This window comes from Cetorhinus maximus, chromosome 12 (assembly GCF_964194155.1).
Source record: "Cetorhinus maximus chromosome 12, sCetMax3.hap1.1, whole genome shotgun sequence".
Taxonomy (NCBI): domain Eukaryota; kingdom Metazoa; phylum Chordata; class Chondrichthyes; order Lamniformes; family Cetorhinidae; genus Cetorhinus; species Cetorhinus maximus.
In genome coordinates this window covers 42,646,734-42,670,937 of record NC_135890.1, presented here as the reverse complement: position 1 = coordinate 42,670,937, position 24,204 = coordinate 42,646,734, and the positions used below count along the sequence as shown (strand labels likewise).

Below are 24,204 nucleotides of genomic sequence, written 5' to 3'. Positions count from 1 at the left end.
TTGAAGCAGCTTACGCAGCTGCATTATGCATCTCTGATTTGGGACAAGCACAGAAGCCACACCACCGCCAACAACACCAGCAGCAGCAGAAGCAACACCAGCAATGGCATCTTCTCCAGCTGCCTTTTCCTCAGCTGCATGCCGCTCCACAGGACAGAGGGGGTGGACACTGAGATCCCATCATTCCAGCAGAGACCATTGATAAAATTCCACCCATGAAATTGTGGGAAAGTAGACGCAATTAGACAGGAAGAAATATTAGAAATTAAATATACAACATGAGACAGAAAAGAACGATCTCCGATAGAAAGGTGCAGATTTAGAGACAAAAAAGAATAAGTTGGGAGAGAAAAAAGGTTAGGAATAAAATATAATTTTAATGGTTCTTATTTGACTTTTCTTAGTTGACTTTTTGTAATGTTTAATATCTTTGGTTTGCTCTGATTTGGTACAAGAGTTAGTTGGTGATCTTATGCTACATTGTGGTAAACTGCTAATGTGGAAATGAGGAATTAGCAATGCACATAGTTATTATACCACTAAGTATGAAAGTAGAATTTATAAAATCACACAAATATTTTAAAGGGAATGTTATGGGATAAATTTTGTTTTCTGCTACTGTATCACAGGTGAAGCTTCCACATGACCAAACTGAACAAAATTCATTGAATTGCCTTGTGCTGTATCTAGTTGGTGTCTCATGGATGCAGTAATACTGACAATCTGGACATCATTTACAGGTGCCATTCTTGGTAAGGATCCTTGAGCGTATATCAGACATTCCAACATTCATGGTTTAATTATGTGCAATTATTAAGAATACACACTGACATTTCTAATGTGTGCTTCCAACAGGTGAGCCTTATAACACCTTATCTTATCAGAAACTTTCATATAATTAATTGTGACTATTTTCTGTAGAGAAATTCCATTGCCATTAGATAATTTCCCAATTAAAAACCTGTGAGCTCTTTGAAATATTCTAGGTGACCAAAATGATGAAAGCTGCTGAACTATGTGAATAACTCGTGTTCATTCAATACATTATTAATGTTACAAGAATTGAGTCAAATTTGCTTACCTTCTTTGGTGGATTTGTAAGGCAGTGACATGACTCTAGACCTCCCCATGTGACAGGAATTATTGGGGGCTCATAGATCGTAGACTTTACTATAGGTATAGCGGTTGTGGATGTAATTTGTGTTGTTAGTTTTGGCTCACAGCACACTCTAATTCTATAGTCCAAACACATGAGGTGCTTCTTGGGCGACTGTTCATTATAATCGCAAATCAATCCTTTGTCAATATCACAAGTCACGTTATCCTTTGTTTCACTTATTGGTCGATGTGGGAACTTGACAGCTTCACAATCAATGTCACTTATTTGATACGGGAAGTAAGGACACAGTTTATAGCGAATTGGCTCCAATAACTCAGAATCTCCTTTGTTCTGAATGGATGGTGTGTTTTCATTAAACCAGGGTGACCATACACCATTGCAAAATAGTTCTGTGAAATAAAAGGAGCCAAGCTTTTTACCTTAGTCATAAACAAGTAAACGTTTGATCAAAAATTCAGATAGATGTTGGGTGACACAATGAGATAGAACGCTGGCCTTTCATGTCTAGAGCCTGTTTTTGAATTTGGCCATACCGAGGTGGAAGAAGGCCTCATTCCTCTATGTCAGTAAGGATCCTGTGTTAATGAGTGTGGGTATAATCAACGCAGTTCTTAATGGGTGTAAGTTCACAGTACAAAACTGTTCAGTACGAACTGATAATAAACTGGCAATCATATTCAGACATGCCATGAGAATAATATATGCAGGAAGCAGAAGCTTCAAATTGCTAATGCAGGTAGTACTCCTCTTAGACTAGAACATTGGCACTTTGCTAGAGTGGAGTGGAGGGTAATTTACTCTGCATCTACCTCTTCTATCTTCAATCTGGGAATACTTCCTGTCAAAAAAAGCTAAATCCCTGAATTTAATTCTGATTGGATTTTGAACAGATGGGTGGTGTGCTGAGTTTGTAAACTCACTCACAGTTACAGAATGAGACTCAGGTTATGTTAACCCAAAGTTTCATTGTCATGCTGCTGATTCACTTCCTGCCTGGAATGAGGAGGAACTGACCCCTCCTCTAAAATCTGCCTGCCCATTCCATTGGACTTAGTATTTTTGTGGTCAGCTCATTTTCATTATTATTCATAGCACCTTGTGAAACTTTGGCTTTGTGCAGAGTGTAATCACAAGTTGATAAGGACAGTTATTAATCAGAAAATGGCACTGTCAATGAAATTTAAAGAGACATCATCACTTTAAGTGTTGGCATGGGAAAGAGGCACAACACCAGTTTTCTCGTATGCTAATGCAATTTTACTTAAGCTGATCATATTTAATTGGCTAATGACTCGAATTTCAGTGAAAGTTCTGGTCATACATGACATATTAGTTGTTACCTGTAGTGGTGGCCCTGATAGGCCGGCTTGTGGTTGTTGTCACTGTTGTATATCTTCCTAAATAAAATGCCAAAGAATTAAATGACCAATGCTGTGGGCATAACAAAGGAAAATCAAGCATTCAAATCTGTAGCTTAATGCACATGATAAAACTTATCAAAAACTTCACTGAAATGCCATATGAGGTGAAAAGATAAACACATTTTATTGCATTTACTTCTGTATTTGAACCTTTATGGCCTCTGATATTGTAAAATGGCTGCCTCTGCTCAGGCACGCTCCCTCTAGTTCAAAACTGCCATTCTCCAGGTCCTCAATAGATTTCTTCAAATTGAACATGGGGCAAAGCAAAGTCATTGGGCAGAATTTAAAACCCTTCCCCGAGGCGAGTTTGATGGTGGGGGGGATTTAATTGGGCGGGAGGATAATGCTTGGAAGCCCCACTGCCTTCCCATCTCTGCCCTGGTTATGTGCTTCTTTTTAAATTGCCAAAACGCATACATTTTGAAAACAGCCAATGAAATATATTTTGCAACAAAGCCGAAAAAGATGTTTCTAATTGAATCGCGTACCCTCTATTGGGTAATGTCTTGAACAAGGTGAGCAATTGTTCCAACAATATGGGATATTATTTCTATGAGTAAAGCTGTATTTTATGTACCCAGAGTACATCATAGAAGAATTAAAGAAACCAATACCTAGTGAAATTTCAGTCAAAAATGTTTCAAATAAAAAGCCATTGTTTACCAGGTGTGGTGAAAGGTTCAGTTGCGGGTATTGTCACGGCCTTTGTGGTAGATTCTGTGTAAGAATGGAAACACTGAAATTAGAATAACAAATACAAATAATCCAGAAGGAAACCATGAATTTATTTCCATGATCGGCAAAGCCTGTACTCAAGCAAGCTCTAAAAGAAAACATTAACCTGTATTTTGGGGTAAGTGGTGAAGGAACAGCGCTCATCATTGATCAAGTTAACAGCTGCCCACAGACTTTGTGAGACTTTAAGCATCAACTTGGGGCTGTATTTAATCCAGGCAATAGGGGTCTCACCCACTGACTCAACAGCCGGTGAAAACCCCGTGTTGCTCAATCAGCCACATTCTGCAGCTGCTGCCACATCCATCTTGCATAGCTTCCTCATCCATCTGGTTGGCTGGGTGCAGCTGCCATCCTCTCCCTCCTTCTCCTGAGTTTCTCCTCACTGCAGAATCCACCTCCAGAGTGCACAATTCCCATGGTTCAAGGTTGTCACTAGAAAACTTGCCTTCTAAGGCTCAACTCTGTCTGACGGCTATCCAAGGGAACCTTTGCTTCTAACACCCACCCTTTTGGAGTTAGCTCAATGGAAAGTCTCCAAAATAGCAATGCTCCACAACCCGGGACAGTTGCTGGAGTGTTAACTGTTGCCTCCAACTTCTCTCACATTAGGACACACTGTGAAGCTTTTTAAACACACTGTGCCAGCCCTACTCACCTGGTGAGATTTGCACCTGTTCGTTCTGCTTGTGCAGGTGAATTGGACCTTTAATTACTTCAACAAGCCAATGAGACAATTTTTCCAGAACATGAGCGCGTTTTGTAGCCTGTTTGCCCCCTTGCCCCCTGTAAAGTGGCCGACTGGTTTCATGACGTCTGAATTCTGATCCCACATCATGATGCCAAATTTAACAGGTTGGTTGTTAGGGGAGGGTGGAAACGCCCACCTAATTGGCCATAGTGCAATCCAGCCCCATTTAATGAAAATTCAGGTCATTTTAAAACCCAGTCTGACTGTTTTTCACTGTTCTTAGCCCAGGTGCAGATACTCAACAAAAAAACGATAAGAACTACACCTGAGCTCAGAACAGGGGAGGCGGTGACATAGTGGGATTGTCACTGGCCTAGTAATCCTGAGACCCATGGTAATGCTCTGGGGATCCGGGTTCGAATCCCACCAGATGATGGAATTTCAATTGAATAAAAATTTGACGATCCTTACCTGGTCTGGTCTACATGTGACTCCAGACCCACAGCAATGTAGTTGACTCTTAATGCCCTCTGAAATGGCCTAGCAAGCCACTCAGCTGTATCAAACAGCTAAAAAGCCAATAAAAAGAAATGAAACCGGCAGACCAACCGGAAAGGACAACGGCAAAATCAGCCCTGTTGACCCTGAAAGTCGCCCTTACTAACATCTGGGAACTTGTGCCAAAATTGGGAAAGCTGCCTCACAGACAAATCAGGCAACAGCCTATCGTAATCATACTCACAGAATCATATCTTACAGATCAAGTCCCAGACACCACCATCACCATCCCTGGGTTTGTCTTGTCCCACCGGCAAGACAGGCCCAGCAGGGGTGGCAGCACAGTGGTATCCAGTCAGGAGGGAGTTGCCCTGGTAGTCCTCAACATCGACTCCGGACCCCATGAAGTCTTATGGCATCAGGTCAAACATGGGCAAGGAAACCTCCTGCTGGTTGCCACCGCCTCCCCTCAGTTGATGAATCAGTGCTCCTCCATGTTGAACACAACTTGGAGGAAGCACTAAGGGTAGCAAGGGCGCAGAATGTACTCTGGGTGGGGGACTTCATTGTCCATCACCAACAGTGGCTCGGTAGCAACACCGCTGACCGAGCCCTAAATGACATAGCAGCTAGACTGGGTCTGTGGCAGGTGATGAGGGAACCAACAAGAGAGAAAAATGTACTTGACCTCATCCTCACCAACCTGCCTGCCTGTCCATGGCAGTATTGGTAGCAGTGACCACAGCACAGTCCTTGTGGAGAAGAGGTCCCATCTTCACATTGAGGATACCCTCCATCGTGTTGTGCAACACCACCACCATGTTAAATGGCATAAATTTTGAACATATCTAGCAACTCAAGGCACTGTGGGCCAGAATTGCACTCAACCACAATCTGTAACCTCATGGCCAGCACATACCCCACTCTACCATTACCATCAAGCAGGGGATCAACCCTGGTTCAAAGAAGAGTGCAGGAGGGCATGCCAGGAGCAGCACCAGGCACACCTAAAAATGGGGTGTCAACCTGGTGATACAGGACTACTTGCGTGCCAAGCAGCAAGCGATAGACAGAGCTAAGTGATTCCACAACCAACGGATCAGATCTTAGTTCTGCAGTCCTGCCACATCCAATCGTGAATGTTGGTGGACATTTAAACAACTCACTGGAGGAGGCGACTCCACAAATATCCCCATCCTCAATGATGGAGGAGCCCAGCACATCAGTGCAAAAGAAAAGGTTGAAGCATTTGCTACAATCTTCAGCCAGAAGTGCTAATTCAATTCACTCCACATAATACGAGGAAATGATTAAAGGCACCGGATACTGTAAAGGCTATGGGCGCTGATAATATTCCGGCAATAGTACTGAAGGCTTGTGCTCCAGAATTTACTGCGCCCCTAGTCAAACTGTTCCAGTACAGCTACAACACTGGCATCTACCTGGCTAAGTGGAAAATTGCCCAGGTATGTCCTTTACACACACAGCAGGACAAATCCAACATGGCCAATTACTGCCCCATCAGTCTTCTCTCGAGCATCAGTAAAGTAATGGAAGGGGTCATCAACACTGCTATCAAGCGGCACTTGTTTAGCAAGAACCTGCTCATTGATGCTCAGTTTGTGTTCCACCAGGGCCATTCAGCTCCTGACCACATTACAGCCTTCATTTAAACATAGACAAAAGAGCTGAACTCCAGAGGTGAGCTGAGAGTGACTGCCCTTGACATTAAGGCAGCATTTGACCAAGGGTGACATCAAGGAACCTGAGCAAAGCTGGAGTCAATGGGAATCAGGGGGGAAACTCTCCGTTGGTTTGAGTCATACCTAGCACCATGACCGATGGTGGTGGTTGTTGGAGGTCAATCATCTCAGTTCCAGGACATCACTGCAGGAGTTCCTCAGGTTAGTGTCCTAGGCCCAACCAACTTCAGCTGCTTCATCAATGACCTTCCTTCCATCATAAGGTCAGAAGTGGGGATGTTTGCTGATGATTGCACAATGTTCAGCACCGTTCGTGACTCCTCAGTTACTGAAGTAGTCCAAATCCAAATGCAGCAAGACCTGGACAATATCCAGTATTGGGCTGACAAGTTGCAAGTAACATTCGTGCCACACAAGTGCCAGGCAATGACCATCTCCAACAAGAGGGAATCCAACATTCGCCCCTTGACATTCAATGGCATTACCATCGCTGAATCTCCCACTATCAACATCCTGGGGTTACCATTGACCAGAACGTAACTGGAGTAGCCATATAAATACTGTAGCTACAAGAGCAGGTCAGAAGCTAGGAATCCTGCGATGAGTAACTCACCTCCTGACTCCCCAAAACCTGTCCACCATCTACAAAGCACAACTCAGGGGTGTGATAGAATACTCCCCGCTTGCCTGAACGAGTGCAGTTCCAACAACACTCAGGTAGCTCTACACCATCCAGGACAAAGCAGTCCGCTTGATTGGCACCCCTTCCACAAACATTCACTCCCTCCACCACCGACTAAAAGTAGCAACAGTGTGTACCATTTACAAGATGCACAGCAGAAATTCACCAAGGCTCCTTAGACAGCACCTTCTAAACCCACAACCGCTACCATCTAGAAGGACAAGGGCAGCAGGTACATGGGAACACCACCACCTGTAAGTTCCCCTCCAAATCATTCACCATCCTGACTTGGAAATATATTGCCGTTCCTTCACTGTTGCTGGGTCAAAATCCCAGAACCCCTTCTCCAACAGCACTGTGAATATACCTACACCACAGGGACTGCAGCGGTTCAAGAAGGCAGCTCAGCACCACCTTCTTAAGAGCAATTATGGATGGACAATAAATGCTAGCCTAGCCAGTGATGCCCACATCCAATAAATGAAGAAAAAAAAGCAATGAGAAATAGTTGGATAGGGACATGCAATTTGTAAAACCGTTGACACTTACCAGGTGTGTAACTAGTGGCAGATGTAGTTATAGTCGTTGTCTGTATTGCTGGTGTAGTTTCTATGGAGCAGGAAAGGATTTCAATCTGTTACATTGCATACCGAAGCTCGTCTGTATCAGGTATAAACACATACTTGGCCATTGCATGTAGCTAGACAGAAAAATTGCAAAAATTTATGCACTTCTATCTTAGTCTTTTCAATATTATTTTAGCAGAGAGGCAATACAACTATTTAATGATCCTTACATGAAGCACATCAATTCCATAATTATAAGCGATGCTGGAATTGTCATGCAGGCTTGATCATGAGATAATGTAAACATTTGCTTTTAGTGGAAAGTGGAGCATCTTACAATGGACTGATCTATAGTTACCTCATCTATCAATATAAACAGTGGCTCTGAAAATACTCAGGCAGCAATTATACAAGGGTCACAAAGGAACTGGTTGATGTACTGTAATTAGATTTTCAGAAGGCATTTGATAAGGTGTCACATCAAAGGTAATTATTGATAATAAAAGCTCCTGGTTTAGGGGGTAACATTTTGGCATGGATAGAAGATTGGCTAGGTAACAGGAAACATAGAGTAGGCATAAATGAGTCATTTTCTAGTTGGCAAGATGTAACAAGTGGTGAGCCACAAGGATTAGTGCTGAGGCCTCAACTTTTTTACAATTCATATAAGTACTTGGATGAACGGACAAAAGGTATGGTTGCTAAATTTGCTGATGATACAAAGATGGAAAAGAAAGTAAGTTGTAAAGAGGACATAAGGAGGCTACAAAGGGATATAGATATGTTAAATGAGTGGGCAAATTTCTGGCAATTTTTAAAAATTCATTCATGGGATGTGGGCTTCACATGCTGGGCCAGCATTTATTGCCCATCCCTAGTTACCCTTGAGAAGGTGGTGGTGAGCTGCCTTCTTGAACCACTGCAGCCCACGTGGTGTAGGTACACCCACAGTGCTGTTAGGGAGAGAGTTCCAGGATTTTGACCCAGCGACAGTGAAGGAACTGCGATATATTTCCCGGTCAGGATGGTGAGTCACTTGGAAGGGAACTTCCAGATGGTGGTGTTCCCATCTATCTGCTGCCCTTGTCCTTCTAGGTCGTAGTGGTTGTGGGTTTGGAAGGTGCTGTCAAAAGAGCCTTGGTGAGCTTGCTTCACTGCATCTTGTAGATGGTACACACTGTTGCCACTGTGCATTGGCGGTGAATGTTTAAGGTGGTGGATGGGGTGCCAATCCAGTGGACTGCTTTGTCCTGGATGGTTTTGAGCTTCTGGAGTGTTGTTGGAGCTGCACTCATCTGGACAAGTGAAGAGTGTTCCATCACACTCATGACTTGTGTCTTGTCAATGGTGGACAGGCTTTGGGCAATCAGGATGTGAGGCACTCTCCACAGAAATCCCAGATTCTGCCCTGCTCTTGTAGCCACAGTATTTATATGATTTGTCCAGTTCAGTTTCTGGTCAATGTCAACCCCCAGGATATTGATAGTGGAGAATCCAGCAATGGTAGTGCCAGTGAATGTCAAGGGGAGATGGTTGGATTCTCTCTTATTGGAGATGGTCATTGCCTGGCACTTGTGTGGCACAAATGTTACTTGGCGCTTATCAACCCAAGCCTGAATCTTGTCAAGTCTTGCTGTATATGGGCACAAACTACTTCAGTATCTGAGAAGTCACGAATGGTGATTAACATTGCGCGATCATCAGCAAATATCCCCAGTTCTGACCTTATGATGGAAGGTCATTGATGAAGCAGCTGAAGGTGGTTGGGCCTAGGGCACTACCCTGAGGAACTCCTGCAGTGATTTCCTGGGATTGAGATGATTTACCTCCAATAACCACAACCACCGGTCATGGTGCTAGGTATGATTCCAACCAGTGGAGAGTTTTCCCCCTGATTCCCATTGACTCCAATTTTGCTAGTGCTCCCTGATGCCACACTCAGTCAAATGCTGCCTCAGTGTCAAGGGCAGTCACTCTCACCTCACCTCTTGAGTTCAGCTTTTTGGTCCATGTTTGACCAAGGCTGTAATGAGGTCAGGAGCGAAGTGGCCCTGGCTGAACCTGAACTGTAATGAGCGTCAGTGAGCAGGTTATTGCTGAGTAAGTGCCACTTGATGGCACTGTCGACACCTTCCATTACTTTAATGATTCAGACATGTGCCATGTGCTGTTGCTATTTACTGGGAATAGAGATTAAATTACTGCCCATTTCCTTGATATTTGTGAGCAGACCATATTGGATTTAATGGAGATGACGCTAGCCTGAAAGGTGATAGTATAACTGCCACTCTAAGTTTGATGTCATTTCCATACCGACTTTTCAAATAACCTATTACATTCCAGCTACACAATTTCATCACTATGGTGCAAAGACAATCAATCCAGCATAATCTAGCTAAAAGCAAAATACTGCAGATGCTGGAAATCTGAAACAGGATGATCTGACTGAGGTGATCTGACAAGAAATCTGACTCATTCTGGCACGAGGTTATTTTTCATATTAATATTCATACATTGAGGGTACCCTCCATCCTGTTGTGTGGCACCACCACTGTGCTAAATGGGATAGATTTTGAATAGATCTAGCGACTCAAGGCTGGGCATCCATGAGGCGCTGTGGGCCATCAGCAGCAGCAGAATTGTACACGAGCACATTCTGTAACCTCATCTCCCAGCATCTACCCCATTCTACCATTACTATCAAACCAGGGTACCTGGTTCAATGAAGAGTGCAGGAGGGCATGCCAGGAGCAGCACCAGGCATACCTAAAAAGGAAAATCAACCTGGTGAAGCTATAACACAGAATTACTTGCATGGCAAATAACATATGCAGCAAGTGATAGACAGAGCTAAGTGATCACACAACCAACAGATCAGATCTAAGATCTGCAGTCCCACCTCATCCGGTCCTGAATGGTGGTGGACATTTAAACAACTCACTGGAGGAGGAGGCTCCACAAATATCCCCATCCTCATTGATGGAGGAGCCCAGCACATCAGTGCAAAAGATAAGGCTGAAGCATTTGCTACAATCTTCACCCAGAAGTGCCGAGTGGATGAACCATCTCGGCCTCCTCTGGAGGTCCCCAGCATCATAGATGCCAGCCTTCAGCCAATTCGATTCACTCCACATGATATCAAGAAATGGCTGAAGGCAGTGGATACTGCAAATGCTATGGGCCCTGACAATATTCCAGCAATAGTACTGAAGACTTGTGCTCCAGAACTTGCCATGCCCCTAGCCAAGCTGTTCCAGTAAAAACACAACACTGGCATCTACCTGACTATGTGGAAAATTGCCCAGCTATGTCCTGTATACAAAAAGCAGGATGAATCCAACCCAGCCAATTACCGCCCCATCAGTATAGTCTCTATCATCAGCAGATTAATGGAAGGGGTCATCAACAGTGCTATCAAGCAGAACTTGCTCAGCAATAACTTGCTCACTGATGCCCAGTTTGGGTTCCGCCAGGGCCACTGAGCTCCTGACATCATTACAGCTTTGGTTCAAACATGGGCAAAAGAGCTGAACTCCCAAGGTGAGGTGAGAGTGACTGCCCTTGACATCAAGGCCACATTTGACTGAGTGTGGCATCAAGGAACTGTAGCAAAACTGGAGTCAAAAGGAATCAGGGGGAAAGTTCTCCGCTGGTTGGAGTCCTACCTAGCACAAATGAAGATGGTTGTGGTTGTTGGAGGTCAGTCATCTCAGCTCCAGGACATCACCCCAGGAGTTTCTAAGGGTAGTATCCTCGGCCCAACCATCTTCAGCTGCTTCATCAATGACCTTCCTTCCATCGTAAGGTCAGAACTGGGGATGTTCGCTGATGATTGCACGATGTTCAGCACCATTCGTGATTCCTCAGATACTGAAGCAGTCTTTGTCTAAATGCAACAAGACCTGGACAATATCCAGGCTTGGGCTGACAAGCAACATTGTGTAAGCTACACAAATGTCAGGCAAAGACCACCTCCAACAAGAGAGAATCCAACCATCACCCCCTGATGTTCAACGGCATTACCATCACTGAATCCCCCACTATCAACATCCTGTGGGTTACCATTGACCAGAAGAACTGGACTAGCCATATAAATAATGTGGTTACGAGAGCAGGTCAGAGGCTCGGAATCCTGCAACGAGTAACCCACCTCCTGATTCCCCAAAACCTATCCACCATCTACAAAACGCAAGTCAGGGGTGTGATGGAATATTCCCCACTTGCCTGGATGAGCGCAGCTCCCATAACACTCAAGAAACTTGACACCGTCCAGGAAAAAGCAGTCCACTTGATTGGCACCACACCCACAAACATTCACTCCCTCCACCACCGATGCACAGTAGCAGCAGTGTGTACCATCTACAAGCTGCACTGCAGGAATTCACCAAGGCTCCTTGGACAGCACCTTCCAAACCCACAACCACTACCATCTAGAAGAACAAGGGCAGCAGATAGATGGGAACATGAACAGCTGGAAGTTCCCCTCCAAGTCACTCACCATGCTGACTTGGAAATATATCACCATTCCTTCACTTTCACTGGGTCAAAATCCTGGAACTCCTTCCCTAACAGCACTGTGGATGTGCCCACACCACATGGACTGCGGCGGTTTAAGAAGACAGATCACCACCACCAACTTCTCAAGGGCAACGAAGTATGGGCAATAAATGCTGGCCCAGCCAGCGCAGCCCACATCCCATGAATGAATAAAATAAACATATTATCTGCTGATATATATCATATTTACCAGGAATTGTGGTTGTAGAGGTGGTTTCAGGCAGACGGGTTGTTGTCCATTCTGTTATTATTTGTGGCTCACAGCAAACCCGAATTTGATAGTCATAGCAAAATCTCCTGTCCGACAAAGCACTTTCACTGAATTTACAGACAAGCCCAGTGTCTTTGTCACAGGTCACATTGTCTGTTGATTCACTTATTGGCCGCTCAGGGTAATCAGCAAATTGGCACTGAATTTTATTAATTGCATCAGAAGAGGAAGGACACAGTTCATCGCGTATGGGATCCAATAATTCAGAGTCGCCCGGCCTAATCACAGAAGGTGTATTTTCATTGAACCAACCAGACCATTCACCATTGCATTCCTCCTCTGCAAAATAAGAAGTCTAGGCTTAATGAATCTGCCTTTAATCAACTTAATTAACTAGAAATACAAGGACTAAAATGGTAGCACGACTTTACTAAATTTAATCCCATTTCAGCACAATTTCACTAAACAACTTCACTATAATGAAGCAATAATATCAAGTCAGCACAACATTTGACTGCATGACTGGTCTAGTGTCAGGTTGGCTTTGTCACACTAGGATTCCACTCATTTCAAAGATCAAGGGAGTGATTTTCAGCTGCCTACTAGAACAGGGTTGGTGAAATGAAGTTCAATGAAGGAACCTTTGGCCAAGAGGCTGACTGATTTTCTGGTGACCAGTGTACGCAGACTTGGAAAGAAAAGGAACAGACCAACAGGCATTGCAGCTAACCCTGCATGACTGAGAGAGATGGTTTGGCTGCCTGACTTTCACTCATTCCTTGATATAGTTTTAGAAACTCAAGTGTTCACAATGGGTGACAAATATATTTGTTAACTGGGAAGCTGTTAGAAATCAGAATATGTATTACAATACACCCCTCTCACTTGGAGCTCAGCCTGCTGGAATCACATGTGAATGATATGGGTGTGGAGGTTAATGCTCATTGCAAAATTCACCTTAATTCACGTCAGCTTTCAATATACCTTCCTGTTCTGCTAAATTATATACTGGGATATAACATATACTACACACAGCATCCTGACTTGGAACTATATTGCCGTTCACCTTCACTATTGATCGCTCAAAATTCTGTACCTACTTCCCTAACAACACTGTGGGCATACATACACCATATGGACTGCAATGATTCAAGGAGGCAGCTGACCATCACCTTCTCAAGGACAATTAGGGTTGGGCAATAAATGCTGATCTCATCCTGAAAATGAATAAAAATAAAAAGGAGCACAATTTCCTAAGCGTTGTCCTAAAGGTTGCAACTTAATGAGCAGAGATGCAAACATTCAAAACAAACAACTGGAAAGGAATATTTATTTGTGTGTGAAAATGAAAGCAATCTCTTGTTACCTACTCAAGGACAGACCACATGGAGTTAGAAAGTAATGACCTTGTAAAGAAAGACTTGGTGTGGGGTGTAAAAACGTTGCCGCTTACCAGGCATGTAGCTGGTGGTGGATGTAGTTGTAGTCGGTCTCACTGTTGGTGGTGTCGTTTCTATAGAGCAGAAAGAAGATTTCATACTGTTACACTGCACCCAGAGGCTCATCAGCATCAGATCTAACAACCTGCTTTCTTTTTGCATGTAACCAAGTATAAAAATTGCAAAAATGAAATGCTCTTCTATTTTAGTCTGCTCAATAACATTATTGTAGTGAAGAGAGAATACACTATTTAATAGCCTTTACACTCAGTATAACAATCCTACGATATAAGTGTTACTGGAATTGTCATGTGGATTTGATGGAGTTCCTGTAAATATTAGTTTTCAATCGCCAGTGGCAACTTCTCACAGTAGACAGGTGCATGCTGAACTGAGTTACCCAGATAAATAGATCTGAAGATACTGAAGCAACCTTGATAATTATACAAAGGGAACATCCCCCTACGCCCTATATCACAGCCTGGACCAGAGAATGCAGGGTGAGGGGGAGATCCTCACATTCACCATGTTCAGTCACTTGCAATGCGGCTGTTGCTATTCACCGGTAGTTGAGATTAAATTGCCGGTGATGCCGACCTATGCATCGGTCATTTTCTTCAGATGTGTTTGATCAGCAGATTGGTTTATAACGCAGAAGGCCCATGTAAAAGTCTCGAAAGGGTTGAATGTATAATAGGTGCTCTAAGTTTGATGACATTTCCACACAGACTTGTGAGATCCTTTATCACATTCCAATTACACAATTTCACACTATGGTGCATAGAATATCAAATCAGCACAACATATGATAGCTTGACTGATCTAACATCAGGTTCTTTTTTAGACTCTTATTCCACTCGCTGAGCGGAATTTGATGCACTCCCCCGTAGCGAGTTTGGTGGCTGTGGGGCATATAATCGGGCAGGAGAGTAGAGGGTGGGGACCTGCCTCCGCCCCAATTAAATCTGCGACGGGAAGACTTGTGGACAGCCTTCCTGCCAAATGCCAACTGAAGACCTTAGGTGAGCAATTAATGTCCATTTAAAGGCATTATTTTGTTGCTGTTGGTACTTATCAAGTGGCAGAAAGGACACTCACCATGCAGGAAGCCCAGGGCAGAAGTTTTCGCTCGGTGGGCAGGCGCGCGGCCAACCCGCTCGAGCATGAAATGATGCACATTGACGTTGGCCAAGCATGCCGACGTCAACGCGCAGTCATGCGATAGTTTGGTTGGCGGGCTGCGCCGGAGCAAGAAGCGTGCCCTCCGACAATTAAAAGACCTGTTAAGGCCATTAACTTATCAATTAACATAAATTTTTCATTGCCCATCCAACCTAATAGTTGGCGGGCAGCGAATTTTTTTGGAAACCTCATCCACGGGTGGAATAAGGTTTCCAAAAGCAAATAAAAATAAAAACTTTGATTTTTCATTAATAACATAAGGGGACATATTTTATTACATTCTTAATTTCTTTATTTTTTTTATATATGCCTTCATCTCCCTGAGGCAGCTCCATGCCTCAGGGAGATTATGCAGCGCTCGGTCACTCACGCACACGCGTGAAGTTTGCACTCGGCTGCCTCGGACTCCCCTCCCCCCACCCATCCCCCGCACAAGCATAGCGCTGCCGCTCGCTTTTCACACTGGGTGGGCTTTAATTGGTCCACCAGCGTGAAATCGCGGTGCGGTGCCGATCGTGGGTGGCGGTCAGCTTCCCGACCGCCCCAGCCCGCCTCCACTGAGCACACCCGCCAAGGGCAAAATTCTGCCCCGTAATCCAAATCCTGACAGGGTTGCTTGCGGACTTCCAAAGGTTCTCTCATTCCCTCAGTGCCTGATTGTGGGCCCTGGCATTAGAAAGTGGGGGGGAGGGGCTGCCTACTGAGTGCCATCCCCTACCCTTGCTGCCAACAAACTTCCCAGTACACCGCCAACTCCGTGATCCCCCTCCCGCCATTACTCACCTGTGGCCGGGGTCCCTGGCAACCCTAGTCCTTTGGTGGGTGCATTACCAATAGTAGCACCACCTCTCCAATATCGCTGCTGAGCAATGAAGAGGAACCAGCCTCTAAATGGCTGGCACTTCTCGGCAGACTGGACATGTTTTTCAAAGACCGAGAGGGCGATGTTCAGCTGCCACAAGAGGAGGAAGGGGTGGTGGAGGTAAATGAAATTCTACAAAAGAATCTGTTCCCAGCGGTTACCAGAAAACATTTTCCTGGAGGTCTCAAAACAAAAACTGGTGAGCCCTATACCTGGGCTCTAAACAATGAAAATAGCTCAAAAATCAAAACCCTATTGAAATGATGGGCGGAATTTAATATAGGCGACAGGGTTCTCACCTGACAGCTGAAGAGCCAACGAGAGTCCCACTTGCCACTTTTCGGAAGGTATGGTACATTAAATGCCAATCAGGCACTTAACTGGGCAGCAGTGAGTGTTGCCCGGGATCAAAGATCCCAGGGCTTAAGTCCCACCCGCCGAGATCTGCGGCCAATCAGCATCTAGTTGCTCTTCATTACTCAGCAGCGTTACCAGAGAGGTGGTGGCTGCTGCTGGTATTGCACCCACACAAGCACCAAGCGATCCAGGCCATGGGTGAATGATGGTGGGAGGGGGTTCACGGAGTTGGCTGTATGTTGGTAAGGTTGTCAGCAGCAAGGGCAGGGGCATGGCTCTCTCTCTTCCCGACACCAGGCCCCTCAATGAGGCACTGAGTGCCTTTGAATGAGGGACCCCCCAGAAGTATAAATCTGTATGATGGAATGAAGTGGATCAGCAGCATGAATTTCTCTCACTCCTTGACATTTTGTTTTACAACTCCTGTGTTGCCATTGTGTAACAAATATGCTTGGTAACTGAAATTCTATATACTACGGATCTATACTGAAATTAAGTATTTGATGGATTAATACGTATATATACTGAAAATAGGTTTACTATGGATATATGCTGAAATTAGATATACTATGGATGTGTATTAAAATTAGATATTCCACGGATATATACGGGTGTATACTGAAATTAGGTATACTACGTATATATACTACAGATATATACTGAAATTATATATATTACAGATATATATACTTACTTGAAGCCAAGAGCAAATATCAGAAATGTGGATGTCGAATTTAATACTCATCACAAAATAAATCAATTGCTGTCAGTATCCTGATATTCATTCTAATTCTGTTAAATACCATGTCTGGAGCACAATTTTCTAAAAACTGCCCTAGAAGTTACAACATAATGGCTAGAGATTCAAACATTTTCAAAGCAAACAATTTGGAAGGGATATCTAAGGTACACAAATGAAAGCTGTATCTTGTCACCTACTCAGTGGTGGACCACTTGGAGTTTGAAAAGAATCCACTTGTCGAGACAGACTTACTGTAAAATATAAAACCATTCTCACTTACCAGGTATGTAACTGGTGGTAGACCTGGTTGAAGTTGCTGTCACGATCAATGAAGTAGTTTCTATAGAGAAGGAAAATAGTTCAGCCTGTTACATTGCACACTGAGGCCCTTTGAATCAAATTTAGAAACTTAGTTTTCTGCTGCATATAACCAAGCACAAAAGCTGCAGAACTCAAATTTAGACACTTCTAGATTAGCCTACTCATAAAATTTCTTTAGTGGAGGGCTCGTTCTACACTGAGAACATAATTTCCGCAAGTATGAGTGTTGCTGGAATTGTCACGTAGATTTGACCATGATGTTAATGGAGCTCCAGTAAACGTCTGATTTCAATGGGCAGTGGAAACTTTGTACAACAGTTAGATCCATTTGACCTCACCTGTCCAGATAAACAGTGGCTCTTAAGATACTTGGGCAGCAATCCTGGTATTTGTACAGGACACACTGGGAAGTGATCTATAGGGAGATTATAGCATAGTGGCGATGTCACTAGCAATCTAGAGACACAGGATAATGTACTGAGGACATGTGTTCAAATCCCACCATAGCAGCTGTTGGAATTTAAATTCAATTAATAAAATATGGAATTGAAAGCTACTCTCAATAATGGTGACAATGAAAGCTATCATCAATTTTTGTAAAAACCCATATGGTTCACTAATGTCCTTTAGGGAAGGAAATCTGCCATCCTCATCCAGTCTGGCCTACTTGTGACTCCAGACCCATAGTAATGTGGTTGACTGATAATTGCTCTCTGAAATGGCCTAGTTAGCTACTCAGTTCAAAAGCAGTTAGGGATTGGCGACAAATGTTGGCCTTGCCAGCGATGCCCACATCTCATCAAAGAATAAATAAAAACTCTCTTCCCCAGATCCTCCAGTGCTGACCTGCTCAGAGTAGGTAAGGTCAGTCGGAGGTCCAATTGGTTAAGTATCTGTGCCAGGAAACTGTACAACCGTATTCAGACCTATGCCATATTGCTGTTTCCAATCAGTGCTTAAAGAGATTAGATTGACGGCCATGCTGACCTATGCATCACTTACTTTTTTGACATGAGCGTGGACAACACAATGGCTTATAATGCAGAAAACAACAATGCTAGTCCAGAAGGAGCTGAAGGCATGAAAATTGCGGTTAAGTTTTAAATAATAGGTGAAACTGTTTGGCAAAGAATTCAAAGATATATTACTCATCTTATCACTATCATCCTCACTATTTGCCCATTTACTTTATATGGATTAATGATTTGATTAAAATAGCAGACAGAAGATTATATTACAAATCTGTGTCTTTTGGGCTATTATCTCAGATAGTCATTTCTAACATTAGTTCTAACTATTGCTTTATTTACTTGATGTATTGATCCTTTTGGATGTAGAATTTTCACTAAATCGGCACAGATTAGGTCTAAGTGCTTTTGTACTCAAAGACATACACTTTGCGTATATTTACCAGGTATCGTGGTTGTAGAGGTGGTTTCAGGCAGACGGGTTGTCGTCCATTCTGTTATTATTTGTGGCTCACAGCAAACCCGAATTTGGTAGTCATAGCAAAATCTCCTGTCCGACAAAGCACTTTCATTGAATTTACAGATAAGCCCAGTGTCTTTGTCACAGGTCACATTGTCTGTTGATTCACTTATTGGCCGCTCAGGGTAATCAGCAAATTGGCACTGAATTTTATTAATTGCATCAGAAGAGGAAGGACACAGTTCATCGCGTATGGGATCCAATAATTCAGAATCGCCCGGCCTAATCACAGAAGGTGTATTTTCATTGAACCAACCAGACCATTCACCATTGCATTCCTCCTCTGCAAAATAAGAAGTCTAGGCTTAATGAATCTGCCTTTAATCAACTTAATTAACTAGAAATACAAGGACTAAAATGGTAGCACGACTTTACTAAATTTAATCCCATTTCAGCACAATTTCACTAAACTACTTCACTATAATGAAGCAAGAATATCAAGTCAGCATAACATTTGACTGCATGACTGGTCTAGTGTCAGGTTGGCTTTGTCACACTAGGATTCCACTCATTTCAAAGATCAAGGGAGTGATTTTCAGCTGCCTACTAGAACAGGGTTGGTGAAATGAAGTTCAGTGAAGGAACCTTTGGCCCAGAGGCTGACTGATTTTCTGGTGACCAGTGTACGCAGACTTGGAAAGAAAAGGAACAGACCAACAGGCATTGCAGCTAAACCTGCATGACTGAGAGAGATGGATTGGCTGCCTGACTTTCACTCATTCCTTGATATAGTTTTAGAAACTCAAGTGTTCACAATGGGTGACAAATATATTTGTTAACTGGGAAGCTGTTAGAAATCAGAATATATATTACAATACACCCCTCTCACTTGGAGCTCAGCATGCTGGAATCACATGTGAAGGATATGGGTGTGGAGGTTAATGCTCATTGCAAAATTCACCTTAATTCACCTCAGCTTTCAATATACCTTCCTGTTCTGCTAAATTATATACTGGGATATAACATATACTACACACAGCATCCTGACTTGGAACTATATTGCCGTTCACCTTCATTATTGATCGGTCAGAATTCTGTACCTACTTCCCTAACAACACTGTGGGCATACCTATACCATATGGACTGCAACAATTCAAGGAGGCGGCTCACCACCACCTTCTCAAGGACAATTAGGGATGGGCAATAAATACTGATCTCATCCTGCAAATGAATAAAAATAAAAAGGAGCACAATTTCCTAAGCGTTGTCCTAAAGGTTGCAACTTAATAAGCAGAGATGCAAACATTCAAAACAAACAACTGGAAAGGAATATTTGTGTGTGAAAATGAAAGCAATCTCTTGTTACCTACTCAAGGACAGACCACATGGAGTTAGAAAGTAATGACCTTGTAAAGAAAGACTTGGTGTGGGGTGTAAAAACGTTGCCACTTACCAGGCATGGAGCTGGTGGTGGATGTAGTTGTAGTCGGTCTCACTGTTGGTGGTGTCGTTTCTATAGAGCAGAAAGAAGATTTCAAACTGTTACACTGCACCCAGAGGCTCATCAGCATCAGATCTAACAACCTGCTTTCTTTTTGCATGTAACCAAGTATAAAAATTGCAAAAGTGAAATTCTCTTCTATTTTAGTCTGCTCAATAACATTATTTTAGTGAAGAGAGAATACACTATTTAATAGGCTTTACACTCAGTATAACATTCCTACAATATAAGAGTTACTGGAATTGTCATGTGGATTTAATGGAGTTCCTGTAAATATTAGTTTTCAATCGCCAGTGGCAACTTCTCACAGTAGACAGGTGCATGCTGAACTGAGTTACCCAGATAAATAGATCTGAAGATACTGAAGCAACCTTGATAATTATACAAAGGGAACATCCCCCTACGCCCTATATCACAGCCAAGACCAGAGAATGCAGGGTGAGAGGGAGATCCTCACGTTCACCATGTTCAGTCACTTGCAATGCGGCTGTTGCTATTCACCGGTAATTGAGATTAAATTGCCGGTGATGCCGACCTATGCATCGGTCATTTTCTTCAGATGTGTTTGATCAGCAGATTGGTTTATAACGCAGAAGGCCCATGTAAAAGTCTGGAAATGGGTTGAATGCATAATAGGTGCTCTAAGTTTGATGACATTTCCACACAGACTTGTGAGATCCTTTATCACATTCCAATTACACAATTTCACACTATGGTGCATAGAATATCAAATCAGCACAACATATGATAGCTTGACTGATCTAACATCAGGTTCGTTTTTAGACTCTTATTCCACTTGCTGAGCGGAATTTGATGCACTCCCCCGTAGCGAGTTTGGTGGCTGTGGGGCATATAATCGGGCAGGAGAGTGGAGGGTGGGGACCTGCCTCCGCCCCAATTAAATCTGTGGCGGGAAGACTTGTGGACAGCCTTCCTGCCAAATGCCAACTGAAGACCTTAGGTGAGCAATTAATGTCCATTTAAAGGCATCATTCTGCTGCCGTTGGTACTTATCAAGTGGCAGAAAGGACACTCACCATGCAGGAAGCCCAGGGCCGAAGTTTTTGCTCGGTGGGCAGGCACGCGGCCAACCCGCTCGAGCATGAAATGATGCACATTGACGTTGGCCAAGCATGCCGACGTCAACGCGCAGTCATGCGATAGTTTGGCTTATGATGCAGAAAACAACAATGCTAGTCCAGAAGGAGCTGAAGGCATGAAAATTGCGGTTAAGTTTTAAATAATAGGTGAAACTGTTTGGCAAAGAATTCAAAGATATATTACTCATCTTATCACTATCATCCTCACTATTTGCCCATTTACTTTATATGGATTAATGATTTGATTAAAATAGCAGACAGAAGATTATATTACAAATCTGTGTCTTTTGGGCTATTATCTCAGATAGTCATTTCTAACATTAGTTCTAACTATTGCTTTATTTACTTGATGTATTGATCCTTTTGGATGTAGAATTTTCACTAAATCGGCACAGATTATGTCTAAGTGCTTTTGTACTCAAAGACATACACTTTGCGTATATTTACCAGGAATCGTGGTTGTAGAGGTGGTTTCAGGCAGACGGGTTGTCGTCCATTCTGTTATTATTTGTGGCTCACAGCAAACCCGAATTTGGTAGTCATAGCAAAATCTCCTGTCCGACAAAGCACTTTCATTGAATTTACAGATAAGCCCAGTGTCTTTGTCACAGGTCACATTGTCTGTTGATTCACTTATTGGCCGCTCAGGGTAATCAGCAAATTGGCACTGAATTTTATTAATTGCATCAGAAGAGTAAGGACACAGTTCATCGCGTATGGGATCCAATAATTCAGAATCGCCCGGGCTGATCACTGAAGGTGTATTTTCATTGAACCAACCAGACCATTCACCATTGCATTCCTCCTCTGCAAAATAAGAAGTCTAGGCTTAATGAATCTGCCTTTAATCAACTTAATTAACTAGAAATACAAAGACTAAAATGGTAGCACGACTTTACTAAATTTAATCCCATTTCATCACAATTTCACTAAACTACTTCACTATAATGAAGCAAGAATATCAAGTCAGCACAACATTTGACTGCATGACTGGTCTAGTGTCAGGTTGGCTTTGTCACACTAGGATTCCACTCATTTCAAAGATCAAGGGAGTGATTTTCAGCTGCCTACTAGAACAGGGTTGGTGAAATGAAGTTCAATGAAGGAACCTTTGGCCCAGAGGCTGACTGATTTTCTGGTGACCAGTGTACGCAGACTTGGAAAGAAAAGGAACAGACCAACAGGCATTGCAGCTAAACCTGCATGACTGAGAGAGATGGATTGGCTGCCTGACTTTCACTCATTCCTTGATATAGTTTTAGAAACTCAAGTGTTCACAATGGGTGACAAATATATTTGTTAACTGGGAAGCTGTTAGAAATCAGAATATATATTACAATACACCCCTCTCACTTGGAGCTCAGCATGCTGGAATCACATGTGAAGGATATGGGTGTGGAGGTTAATGCTCATTGCAAAATTCACCTAAATTCACATCAGCTTTCAATATACTTTCCTGTTCTGCTAAATTATATACTGGGATATAACATATACTACACACAGCATCCTGACTTGGAACTATATTGCCGTTCACCTTCATTATTGATCGCTCAAAATTCTGTACCTACTTCCCTAACAACACTGTGGGAATACCTACACCATATGGACTGCAACAATTCAAGGAGGCGGCTCACCACCACCTTCTCAAGGACAATTAGGGATGGGCAATAAATACTGATCTCATCCTGCAAATGAATAAAAATAAAAAGGAGCACAATTTCCTAAGCGTTGTCCTAAAGGTTGCAACTTAATGAGCAAAAATGCAAACATTCAAAACAAACAACTGGAAAGGAATATTTGTGTGTGAAAATGAAAGCAATCTCTTGTTACCTACTCAAGGACAGACCACATGGAGTTAGAAAGTAATGACCTTGTAAAGAAAGACTTGGTGTGGGGTGTAAAAACGTTGCCGCTTACCAGGCATGTAGCTGTTGGTGGATGTAGTTGTAGTCGGTCTCACTGTTGGTGGTGCCGTTTCTATAGAGCAGAAAGAAGATTTCAAACTGTTACACTGCACCCAGAGGCTCACCAGCATCAGATCTAACAACCTGCTTTCTTTTTGCAAGTAACCAAGTATAAAAATTGCAAAAGAGAAATTCTCTTCTATTTTAGTCTGCTCAATAACATTATTTTAGTGAAGAGAGAATACACTATTTAATAGGCTTTACACTCAGTATAACATTCCTACAATATAAGAGTTACTGGAATTGTCATGTGGATTTGATGGAGTTCCTGTAAATATTAGTTTTCAATCGCCAGTGGCAACTTCTCACAGTAGACAGGTGCATGCTGAACTGAGTTACCCAGATAAATAGATCTGAAGATACTGAAGCAACCTTGATAATTATACAAAGGGAACATCCCCCTACGCCCTATATCACAGCCAGGACCAGAGAATGCAGGGTGAGGGGGAGATCCTCACGTTCACCATGTTCAGTCACTTGCAATGCGGCTGTTGCTATTCACCGGTAATTGAGATTAAATTGCCGGTGATGCCGACCTATGCATCGGTCATTTTCTTCAGATGTGTTTGATCAGCAGATTGGTTTATAACGCAGAAGGCCCATGTAAAAGTCTGGAAATGGGTTGAATGCATAATAGGTGCTCTAAGTTTGATGACATTTCCACACAGACTTGTGAGATCCTTTATCACATTCCAATTACACAATTTCACACTATGGTGCATAGAATATTAAATCAGCACAACATATGACAGCTTGACTGATCTAACATCAGGTTCTTTTTTAGACTCTTATTCCACTTGCTGAGCGGAATTTGATGCACTCCCCCGTAGCGAGTTTGGTGGCTATGGGGCATATAATCGGGCAGGAGAGTGGAGGGTGGGGACCTGCCTCCGCCCCAATTAAATCTGCGGCGGGAAGACTTGTGGACAGCCTTCCTGCCAAATGCCAACTGAAGACCTTAGGTGAGCAATTAATGTCCATTTAAAGGCATCATTCTGCTGCCGTTGGTACTTATCAAGTGGCAGAAAGGACACTCACCATGCAGGAAGCCCAGGGCCGAAGTTTTTGCTCGGTGGGCAGGCACGCGGCCAACCCGCTCGAGCATGAAATGATGCACATTG

General features: G+C 43.1%; 1 protein-coding gene and 2 long non-coding RNA genes across 3 annotated transcripts in view; all 3 read right to left on the bottom strand.

The window, feature by feature from the left end:
• Nucleotides 1-24,204, bottom strand: part of LOC144687969 (mucin-5AC-like) — a 141,161-nt gene that overhangs the window by 32,644 nt on the left and 84,313 nt on the right. The window contains exons 35-39 of the mRNA XM_078554628.1: nt 23,037-23,096; nt 7,403-7,462; nt 3,208-3,261; nt 2,461-2,517; nt 1,082-1,509 (exon numbers count right to left, since the gene is read on the bottom strand). Coding sequence (XP_078410754.1) covers nt 1,082-1,509; nt 2,461-2,517; nt 3,208-3,261; nt 7,403-7,462; nt 23,037-23,096 — 659 coding nt within the window. The remainder of the gene's footprint in view (nt 1-1,081; nt 1,510-2,460; nt 2,518-3,207; nt 3,262-7,402; nt 7,463-23,036; nt 23,097-24,204) is intronic.
• LOC144687397 (uncharacterized) lies at nt 12,172-18,793 on the bottom strand. Its single transcript, XR_013578130.1, has 3 exons — nt 18,502-18,793; nt 13,641-13,700; nt 12,172-12,526 (listed from the first exon to the last, which is right to left on the bottom strand). It is a non-coding gene; the product is annotated as an uncharacterized LOC144687397 (long non-coding RNA).
• Nucleotides 18,804-21,808, bottom strand: LOC144687398 (uncharacterized). Its single transcript, XR_013578131.1, has 3 exons — nt 21,567-21,808; nt 19,972-20,031; nt 18,804-18,861 (listed from the first exon to the last, which is right to left on the bottom strand). It is a non-coding gene; the product is annotated as an uncharacterized LOC144687398 (long non-coding RNA).